The 11,347-nt window shown below is 40.7% G+C and overlaps 1 protein-coding gene across 1 annotated transcript in view; it reads left to right on the forward strand.

Annotated features, from left to right (window-relative positions):
* Positions 1-11,347, forward strand: part of CHD7 (chromodomain helicase DNA binding protein 7) — an 84,496-nt gene that overhangs the window by 22,035 nt on the left and 51,114 nt on the right. The window contains exon 5 of the mRNA XM_007471475.1: positions 5,467-5,522. Coding sequence (XP_007471537.1) covers positions 5,467-5,522 — 56 coding nt within the window. The remainder of the gene's footprint in view (positions 1-5,466; positions 5,523-11,347) is intronic.

The raw sequence follows: 11,347 nt of genomic DNA on the forward strand, positions 1-11,347 counted from the left end.
CCCCCCCCCCCGGAAGATCTCTTTATCATGTTAGCAAGTAGGTGTTTTCTCATAGTTTTCGTATGCAGTTGAAATATTAGTATTCTTTTGATAGTGCAGAAGTGAAGTGCAGAGCTGTTTTCAGTGTAATTTTTGAAGGTAATGTGACTTACCCTCTTCCAAATTATTCGGCATTCATGTTGATCCACGAAGGTAAGCCCTAAGTACCTGTCACTAGCCTGGTGCCCATGTCACTGAGGGGCCACATACACTCTGCGGCAACAAATTCCAGGAACACTGCATCTTCTTTTACTGATGGAGACTCCCCATTTCATCCACCCATTTCCCTTCTTGCCCAGTTTGAGAAAACACTTTACTTTGTAGAAGCACATGGGCATCCAGATGCCTTTACATATTCCAGCAAACCGTGTTTGGTGTCTCTAGAAAATGGTCTCCTTTAGACATAGGTGTCTGTCTTCTAGCTTGAATCATGGTCAGAGGCAGAGTTGTTACTTTTTATTGCTTTCAGGGTGTGTGGAAGACAACCTCATTGTTTTGACATGTAAAATAAGCCTTTATTTTTAAAGATGTAAAGTGTATACAAAGTGTAATTTCCAGGGAGAGAGATGAGGAATGTAGGAATTATGAGATTTAAAGTGAGCTTCTGGGTTTATCAAACAGGAAACGTTTACTACTCAGATACTATCTAGATATCCTTGAAAATGGTATTGCACCAGCCGTAAACGTCTCTTTACCTTTGCTCCAATACGCTCTGCTTTTGTATTGTGTTAATTCAAAGTATAGATTTTTATCAGAAGATAAAACTCTGGTTCAAACAAAAATAATCAAGAACAACATGTCAAGATATTTTCATAATGAGTGTAGGTAGTGGGAGTGTATGGGGTGTCTATCTGGTAGCTCTTTGAACATGAGGATTTCCTCTCTGATGAACATAAAATCTCAACCAAATTTCCCACCCGTTCAAGCAGAAATGAGCACTATTTAACTAATTGGAAAGGTTGCATTTTTGTCCTTCTAATGACTCTAGAACTGTTAACTTGTGAATTGTAGATATATGGCAAAATTTGAATGCTTGATGTACTTTAAAGAATAATCCCCTTCAGCGAATTGAAGTGGCTTGTTTGAATAAATAGCACGTGGTTTGGATGGGATATAATAATTTTCATTCAACCGATAGTGCTTCAGCAGGCATACCCAGCAGGTTTGGGGGTTGCAAATTATAATTAGCTCTATTTTTCAGAGCTGCTTAGACTATGCATGATGTAGGGCATCACTTTTTCTTTCTGTTTTGCCCACTGGAGGGCATTTTTTGTTTTTTCTTTCCAGTCCTTTAAAGATAGGTACCCACAGTTGAGGAGTAGGTATTGCTGCCATTTACAGATGACCAGGCTTATCTTAACACAGGAGATTAAAAATCGCTGTAATTGTACTTGAGGGTAGAGTATTTGTTGAGTAGGTGAATTTTAGGATGGAGAAAATTAATGGGAAATTTCCTCTGGAAGGAGAGATATGCCTTGAGGTATGATTTAAAATAAGAAAGAGATATGGAGCCCATTGAATTGCTTGTAGATGAGTGGCATTTCATAAAGGGCCATAAGAAAACATTAGAAGGTTGTAAACATTAGCAGGTACTAACTTTTTGAACTGCTAATGTTCTCCAAATAGTTACTTTAGTTATCAGCTTCAGTAATATTGGAGGAAAGTGTAGCAGATAGAAGCAAAAGGAAATTTGAGATTTTCCCCTGGATTCTAGCTATGCCTTCTGGTCTGTTTCCTATTACCATGAATAATGGAAGACATGGCTGTGAGAAGGTGCCTTTGTCTCCCCCCCTGGCAGCACTGTGGAAACTGGTTAAGGGCTCAGAGCCTCCCCAGCATGGTGCCCACACATAGTGGGGATAGTTAACGGGTTTTGCAATCAGCTGACCTCATCACTGTAGCCTGAGAAGTATCAGCCATTATGGTGGAGTCATGCAAACTCACAGAACTCATCCGGCAGAACCTCCCTAACTCCGCACCTCGTGTTATATAGGGATAGCTCAGGCACTTATGTTGTTCTGAACCCAAAGTAATGTGCGTGAGACCCAGTGCAAGGGACATAGGTGGTACTTGTATTTGAATTTCGAGGTAGATTTAAGAATGGACTTTTGGATTGTATAAAGGTTAATTTTCTTCTTTTCCACATTTGGTCATCATGTAGCTCCTTCTGCTTTGAGCCATCTGTCTTTGGGGGAAAACAGTTCAAATCCTTTTTGTACCAGAAGGTCAAAAATAGTTTTGAAAGTGGCTTCTGTATTATTATGTCCTATTTTCTTCCTAAATGAACTATGATTTGGCATCTCTGGTAGAATATACAGCAGGTTGGGCCAGAAGTAGGAATGGATTCATACCTTTGCTTTATTGTTACCTTTATCAAGGAGCTTTCTCATTCTTTTGTGCATTATTTAACAAAATTTCTGCCTTTTCACACTACAGTTTAGCTTTGTTTCCCCAGTGTGACTGCTTAATTTAGTAATAGGATGCTTGGGAAAGGTCATTCATTCTTTCAGGCCAACAGGATTATCATTTGCTGAACGGCTGTTTTAGAATCCAGGTGACCAGAAGAGTTGATTTAGTGCCTGGTCAAGGTTTCTGTTTCATGTGAACAGTGGAACAAGTATGGCTCAGTATGTTTGGAACTTCCAATTTCATGTGAATAGTAAGGATTTTGGCAGACTGCTTTAGGAGTCTAATGAATGAAAAGATACACACATTTCTCAAAACTAGTCTATCGAGCACATAAAATTACTTTAGAGGACTCTCAAATTGAACGGTAACTGTCCTAGTAATAAATTTGAGTGGTGTGTGTGCGCGCGTGCACGCGTGCACACACGCACCTGCAGAAATAGTGCCTTGACTCAGTTATGCATTGGATACGCCCATTATGGAAAGGCTTCTGAGCACTGGGGCATGGGAGGTAGAGGCTGGGGCTGTTTTCAGCTGTCCAGAGAGTCTGGTCAAACCGACTGCCCTTTAGTGCATAATTAAAATGATGCTCCTGAGAGCTTATGAATGCACACACTTTTGTTAGTTGTTTTGCCCTAAGTAAAGCAGAAGAGGCCAGCGTGATAATATTTACATGACATGAAGGGCAAAACAGCTCTATTACAGCTCTCTCCTTACAGATCTGGGAGCAAGAAGCCGATCCAGTATGTGTGGTCAGTTAAACAAAGCACAGGGTTCTAATTTGGGACATCCAGGAGAAATAGGTCCTGGGACAATTCTCTACGAGCTCCAGGTGCTACTAAATGAGGTCTCAGAACCTGATCCCCTCCTCCCAAACAGCCTGAGACTCTCTTGTTGAGATCTCCACAGCACCCCCAGAGGCATAGCTGGTCGTGATGAGAAAATGGGTGTTCACGGGAGTCAGGGACAGACAGCTGATGGCGTTAAGAGTCGGAACTTTCTGGAGCAGAATCGAGACAGAATGAAAACTGCCCCTTTGTTCAAGAGTTGATCTGTGTGCTTTGAGGCCCACTTAGAAGTTACAGACAGTGAGGCCACTTGGAACGAGATGGAAAGGGGACAGTACGGGAGGAAAGATCTGGAAGAAGGAAATCAGGAGATAACAGAACATAGAAAGGATAAAGCGTGTCTTTTTACTACCTCAAAGGTAAGTAATTTTCAAAAACTCAGAACTGAAAGAAATATAGTTAACATCAAAAAAGTAAAAGCAGTAGACCAGACGTTTGAATTCCACTCGAGGTTTGAATTTCATGATGTGCTATGAGAAGCATCACAAGATCTAGGCTCATCCTGGTTCCCCATTCTCCTTGGCTGACCACAGTCTTATCTTTGCCTTTCTACTGTGATCTCCAGTCCTGTGCAAAGATAATGTGTCTTGAAATGGTTGCTGAAACGTGGGAGTGGATCGGGGTAATGTTAAGGGCTAGAAAAATGTAAGGCGAGTTCGGGATGGATTGTTACTTGAATCGACCAGAATTTACCTATACAGTAATTGCAGGTTTATATCCCTGGCTCTTGAGGGCACCCAGCAAGCATTTCTTTTCATTTTGGACACCTGAAAGTCTGGTACATGCCACAACACTGTAAATCAACTATGCTCCAATAAAAAATAATTAAAAAAAAAGAAAATCTGGGGATGCAGATGGTTTTCTGAACACGTTGATTTAAGAAGCTGCTTTAGGGTGATGACCATTTATAGGTCCATTAGGGCAGGATCAGATATTAATGGGTTTCGACCCCACTCCTGAATATCCTGTCTTCTTACTGGTGATCTCTAGGCAGATGGAAAAACTGCTTAAAATTTAGGTTTAACTGATATGTGTGAGAGTTTTGAAGAAAAGTTTTAAGTTCATAGTCTTTGACAGTAGTTCGAAGATTGGGGGTTGAGGCTGATCCTAGCCTCTTTGAACAGATCTGGTGCCAGTCCTGTCACCCAGTAAGAAGTCTCTGCTCCTTTGTTTGCCCTGTGCTGTGTTCTGACTTGCCTTAATTTTCTTTGCGGCACCTCTGAGGCAGTTTAGCAGTCAAATGTGACCCTCAAGGCAGGTACTCTTGTAAGAGTGTAAAAGCAATCTCTAGACATCTGTAAGTGGTGTTTATTTTTTACATCCCTGATTTATCTGATCAAATGTTCCAGAAGAAAATTACATATTACAACTTGTTTAACAGCCTACAACCAAGAGGAAAAAAGTATTGAAAGAGATGCTTAAAATATTATATGTGCAGTATCTTCTGCAGACATTACAATAGGCAGGATCAGGGGAGATATTCGAGATAATCTCGCCACTGCACCCTTGACTTGGCTGATGGGTCACGATTTTAACCTCACCTCGGTGTAGTATTTGGAGGGTTAATTTTATTTGGCGGCTATGCGTATGTGACATCTTGTCTGAGAGATTTTAATTGTACCGTTGAGTCAAACTGAAACTGTGAATAGTGATGCACTGAAATTACAGCCTCGGAACAAGGTTTAGTTTTATATGGTTTCTTGTTTAGCGTTATTAACTATATGGAGGAATAAATGTCTTTTAAATATTTTAAAACATTACAAAACCCACCATGTAAAGTTGCCACGAGGCGGCCAAAAATAATCCATATGGCATTCAGGAGAGCAGTGGCTAATTGGCTGTTGCCTGAGAAAATGGTACACTTGGCGTCTCCTTAGCACTGTGGGTTTGGCAGAAAGCCACATTTGGGGTCAGGCTGTTGTGAATGAAGCTGCATGTGGTTAGGGACGAGCTAAAGCCATGCACGTCTGAGAAGCCGGAGCCCATCGGGTAGCGCGCATGGTCCGCCCTCATCCCTCTGGCCTCCCAGCAGCTCACCATGTGCTCATCCTTCCAGGAGCACCCTGTGCCGCTTCCGCAATGCCTGTTTGTGCCCACACGGGAGTAAATCATTACTGTGGAACATTCTAGTAGATGGTTTCAAGTGCATGCCTGAAATTTTCCTCTGTTGCAGAAGGAATCTGGAGAAGAGGTAGAAGTTGAGGAGTTCTACGTGAAATACAAAAACTTGTAAGTACATATTGTGATTTCTTTTTTTTTCCATGGAGGAATAGATTTTCAATGTACCAAATTTTAAAAGGTAATCAGGAAAATTTTTTTTTTTTAATTGGCAACGGGGAAATTTTGGTGTGGTTTAATTCAGTGCCATTTAGGCCATTGCCTACTAACTTTTCTATCTTTGATAGTTTATGAGCTTTATTTTTCTGCAAAATGTGTAATTGGTGTACAGGCTGACTAGCTTTTGCGTATAACCAAGAAGTTCTTTTTAGAGGGGACAAAAGCTCATACAATAACAGAAAAGTGAGGAAAGTATTATAATACCTGCCTGACTCTGAGAATGAATTTTGCTCTGCAGGGCTCCCTGCCTTCATATTTCATTGGGATGCTTGGCACCCGAGATGAGAACTCTGCTCTCAGGCAGAGGCTCTAGGAAATCGTGACATCATTCATGTTCTGAAATGCAGTGAGCTATGATTTTGTTGCTCCGTTTTCATTTCTGACTTTTGTCTAGTGAATTTGAATTGCATAACTTTTAAGAAAACTGCATGAAAAACCACCGTGAGTTGTTCTGATTGTAGATGGAAGCTGGATACTAGGGGCCAGGCACACTCTTGACGAGGCAGCTTCGTTGGAAGCATCAGTAGTCATCCTGCTGAGGAGGACAAATAACAGTCACAGAACAAGGACAAAAATAGTTATTGATAACATAAAAGTTAAATGTACTTTAAACTTTTTAAATGTACTTTAAGCTTTTTGAGGCGAGGAACTCAAGTACCATATTAATAAATTCTAGGGTTAAAGAGGGGCTTTGGGGAGCTGTCAGAACAGCTTAAGAAAATTTACCCTACCCTCGAAAATAGAAGCATCAGGCCTCGTGGTTTCTGTCATTCCCCCCTGTTGCAGTTGGCACTGTGTTAATTAACGGATGCATTTCTGACGTTTGCGGGCAAAACTTTTTGCCAGGTAGAGAGATGAAGGAGTCTCTTACCAGTATTATTGTAAGAATTCAGTGAAATGAAAAATGCTCAAGTAAACATTAGATGCTGTCATCGTTCTGTACTCAGAGCACGATGAGTTTACACATGTGCAAGGTATGCACATGGCAGGGTTTCAGATCATCTTATAAGGAGTCTGGAAAGACCAGATAAGGAGGAGAAAACGAAATAAGCCGGAGAGACAGAGAGTTCTCTGGCTGGTTGATCAAATCACACTCAAAGCACAGAAGTTTAAGTATCGATTGCCAGGAAGTGGCACCACGAGACAGGCACCCGTCCCGGTCAGCGTGTGGCTGTGGGAGGTGAGGCGCTCGGTCTGTGGGAACCATCTCAAGTCGCCTGCGCACAGCCCCAGAGCCGGGCCTGGGCTCCCTGCCCAGGTGCCACCGCCGCCAGCCAGGGGAGGCGAGCCACCTGTCTGCCATCGGTCACGTGAGATGAGGCAAAGCAGTGCTCAGAAATAGCTTTCCTCTCTGATGTTATCGAGATCTAAGGGAAGTTGACGTTTCCATAAAATTAAAAGTTTTTCTTAACCTTTCATTTTGACATGATTTGAGATTTACAGAAAAATTGCAAAAACAGTGCAAAGAATTCCTGGTTTTCTTCTTGTAATTAAAAAGTATCTTGTGGAAAGATGCTTTGAGACTATCACACATGACAGTCGCTAAGTGGTGATTTAACAATTCCATTGTTCCTCCTGAATTTACTGGTCGGGCTTCTGCTGTTAGGAAGAGCTTTACCTTCTTACCTATATCTGCTTATTTATAGCTGTGTGGACTTGCGGAGTCTTCTTTCATTCAGTGCGTCATAGTTCCTTACCGTCCTACCGTTATTTACTTTGCTCACATTATCCCAGATCAGGGGCCGGTGGGAGCCCCTGCAGGCTGTGTCCTCCCTTCCTTTTGTCTTGTCCCCATCCTTCTTTGAGCTCTTCCTTACTTTCTGGCACCAGAGGATGTTCCTAACCCATTTGCAACTTCCCTATTTAAGTCCTGGAACTGATCGTTTCTCTAAGGAGCCTTGGTGGTTTTTTACTGGAGAAGGGCATTTAGAAACCAAGATTTGGGTACTAGGTGTGCTCATTGCTGCTGGGGGGTCATTGCTTCCAGACCTCTCAGTGGATGGGGCTAGGAAGGGCATGCACGTGCCTGTGTAGATATGATATGTATGTATGTATGTATGTATGACATATATACCTACATGTGTTCCACACACATCTATGTTTATTATATATACATACATGGACGTCTATCTACCTGCCTCCCGACCAAGGAAAACCAGTGCCTTTATGGTGATACTTCCAATTTTATTTCAATACCACAGGGTTCATTCTTTTCTTTCCCCTTCCAATATTAAGAACTCCATTTTGTCGACTACGAGAAACCTGGCTCCTATTTTCCATAATATATTTTCTTATTTGTTAATCCTAGGATATATAGGAAGTGCTTTCAGAATTACTAGACCGTATTTCTGTGAACAAGAAGCCTGCTAACTAGCGTTCATTCAGTAGTTGTTTCGAGTTCTTCTGTCTTTAGCCTGATGCCGTAGAGGCTAAATGCTTTTTCCAGTATTTCCTGAGGTTAGTTCTCTTCCCTGCCCCCCTTCAGTGCGATGTTATTTGCTACTCAGTTCGGCTCATTAGCTTCTGTGTTTGTATTTGTATTCCGTTTTAGGCCGCGCCCCCCCCCCCCCCCCTTTTCTTCCCTGCCCCCCTTCAGTGCGATGTTATTTGCTACTCAGTTCGGCTCATTAGCTTCTGTGTTTGTATTTGTATTCCGTTTTGGCCGCGCCCCCCCCCCCCATCCTTGTTGATTTTCTTTTTGCTTTTTTTCCAAGTTCATGAAATATTAACACGGTTCATTAGTCAGAACTGTACACAAAATGATGCCCAAAGAAGAGGCGCCATCCTCCCTTCCTTTCCACCTCATTCCTACTTACCTTTTCATTAATCCCAGATTTATCCTTCCTATAAGTTTTGGCGTGAATGTGCAGGTAGATACTATTATTTCCGCTTCTTCCTTAAACACAAAAGAATAGCATCAGTACACATTTGCACTTTGCTTTTTTCACAATACTGTGTATACTAAGTTCTTCAACATCAGTTCATAGTCTTCCTCATTCTTTGTTACAACTGCCTAGTACTCCTTTGCATGGCTGTGTCATAACTTATCCAACCAATCTCCTGGGTGTGCCGGCATGTAAATGGCTTCTGATATTTTACAGTTACAGATAATGCTGCAATATATATTCTTATGCCTGCGTATTTTCGAATTGTTGGAGGCATAGCTTCAGGGTGAATTTTTAGAATAGGGATTGCTAGATCAAAAGGCATACATAAATGTAGTTCTGTTAGACATTGCAAAATTCCCTTCCAGAAGTGTTGTGTCAGTTTGCATTCCTACCAACAATGTAGGAGAGCACCTATTTCCCCACAGCCGTTCCAGTGTAGTGTGGTGTGTTGTTTTGTTTTTTTGTTATTTTTACTTTTTGTGGGAAATCGTATTTCAGTGTGGTTTTAATTAGCATTTTCTTTTATTGTGAGTGATTTAGAACATCTTTTCCTAAGTGTAACGACCACTTTTGTATCTTGTTCTGTCAATTATGTGTTCCTATCTCTTGCCCATTTTTCTATTGTGCTCCCCTCAGTTTTTAACAGTTCTTTATATATGTGGGATGTTAGTCCTTAATCTGCGTTACACGTGGCAGCTATCTTCTCCCAGTTCCCGTTGTCATTTGGCTTTTATTTATTGTTGGTTATAGCATATTGTAAGTTTTAAAAAGTGTTTTGTCTGTTTAGATCTATTAACCTTTCCTTTTACAGGATCTGACTTTTGAATCATAGTTAGAAAGCCTTTTCCTACCCCCTCTGGTTAAAGAGGAATTTGCCACGTCTTCCTCAAGTACTTGAATGGTTTCATTTTCTCTCTTTGGGTGCTTTTTGATCCACTGGTGTTTACTCTTGTATATGGGGTAAAGTATGACTCTTAATTTTTTATTGTTTTCCAAATATTGTTGTTCCAGCACCATTATTCAAAAGCCCATCTTTGCCCGGGTGATTTCAGATGCAATCTTTATCATGAACTGAAGATACATATTTATTGTATCCATATGTGTTATTTATTCTAATCCTTTGCTCTATGTCTTCACGAGTCAGTAGCACACTATTTCACTTGTAGAGGATTTAGAGTGTATTTTAATATCTGATTTATCTAGTTTCTCCTAAGATGTTTCCTTTTCAGTGTTTTCCTGGGTGTTTCGCATGTTTATTTTTATATATAAATCCAGCATTCACTTGTCTAACTCCATTAAAATGGGTTGTATATGTTTTTATTTACATTGTGTTGAATTACAAATTTATGATTTATGATGTTGAGTCGTGCCATCTAAAAACAAGGATGTCTTTCCACTTGGTTCAACTTGATTTTCGTATCTTTTAGGAGGGTTTTAAATACTTCCTTACGCAAGTTTCACACACTTCTTATTAAATATATTACTAAGTATTTTATCTTTGTTGATACTGTAAAAGAGGTCTTCCCTAATGCTATTTCCTCTAACTGGCTATTATTTGTGTGAATGGAGACATTTGACTTCTGTCTGTTAATTTTATATCCTGCTGCATAATGGAATTATTTTATTTTATTATTTGAATTAGTTTCCTAATTGGTTCTCTAGGGTTTTCCAGTTATGCAGTCATGGCATCTGCAAATAAAGATACTTTTACTTCTTATTTTCCAATGATCACTCCTCTTGTTGTTTTCTCTCATGTAATAGCATTGGCTAATGCCTGGAATATGATATTGAATAGAAGTGGAGGTATGGGCACCCTTGCCTTGTTTCTGATCCTAGCGCAAAAGCTTGTGGTTTTTCTCCATTTAGTTAAAGCAGAGTCACTGCCAGAAAGTTTCAGCCCAGTTTACAAGAGGGAGAGCAGGGCTGGGCCCAGCTGCTCAAGTGCCTGTGTCTCCCTTGTGGTCACCCTGGCAGTGCTTTATGGCATGTTCACCTCAGCCAAGACAGGGGTGCTGACTGCACACATGCCTTTTTCTGTCCAATAATTAGGAGACTAGACTAGGTGATTTTTATAATATTTGGTTTCGGTTATAGCAAATTATTTATTGAAAATTTGGAAATTACAAGTTGAAAGTAGAAAATAGAATACTTGCAATCTTACCACCCACAATGATCATTACTAACATTTTGATGCATTTTCGTCTAGTCTGTTTTCTCTCTCTCTCTCCCTCTGTGCGCAGGGTTTCTATCAATTCATATCTGTACAAGGTATATGTATTTAAAGTCCTTATCTCCCTTGGTCAATTGTAGAAGGACTAAATCAATCCTACCTATGAAAATGCATATTAGACGTTACATAAATACAAATGATGTGATATTTAATGTCAGAAGCCTTTTCCATATCATTAATTATTTTTTGAGAGATTTTATAGTGGCTGCATAATTTCTAAGAGTAGTGGTACCTTGATTGTGAAAGCACCTCATTTCTTTTTAATGTCATCACCAGAAAGAGAAACAAGAGACAGTCGAGGCCATGGGAGGGGGGTGGGGGGTGGCAGAGAGAGGATGATAGTACAGAAGAATATTGAAATACCAAACGAAAGAATGTCAGAGGTACCATAAAACAGTAACTATATACCAGTGAGTCTTGGGGATGGACAAGGAAGGGTGGGGAGTATTCAAGTTCAGGTCAGAGAAGACACAGCAGATGCTCAGCACAGGCCCGTGGCAGGTCTGAACGGGAGGAGACTAGCCAGTGCAAGGAGAAGGTAGACAGTAGGGAGTGAAAAATTCACAAGGGGCATCAGTCCTCTCAGAGCTGGGAGACGG

The sequence above is a fragment of the Lipotes vexillifer genome, unplaced genomic scaffold, assembly GCF_000442215.2.
Source record: "Lipotes vexillifer unplaced genomic scaffold, Lipotes_vexillifer_v1.1 scaffold165, whole genome shotgun sequence".
In the NCBI taxonomy this organism is placed as follows: domain Eukaryota; kingdom Metazoa; phylum Chordata; class Mammalia; order Artiodactyla; family Lipotidae; genus Lipotes; species Lipotes vexillifer.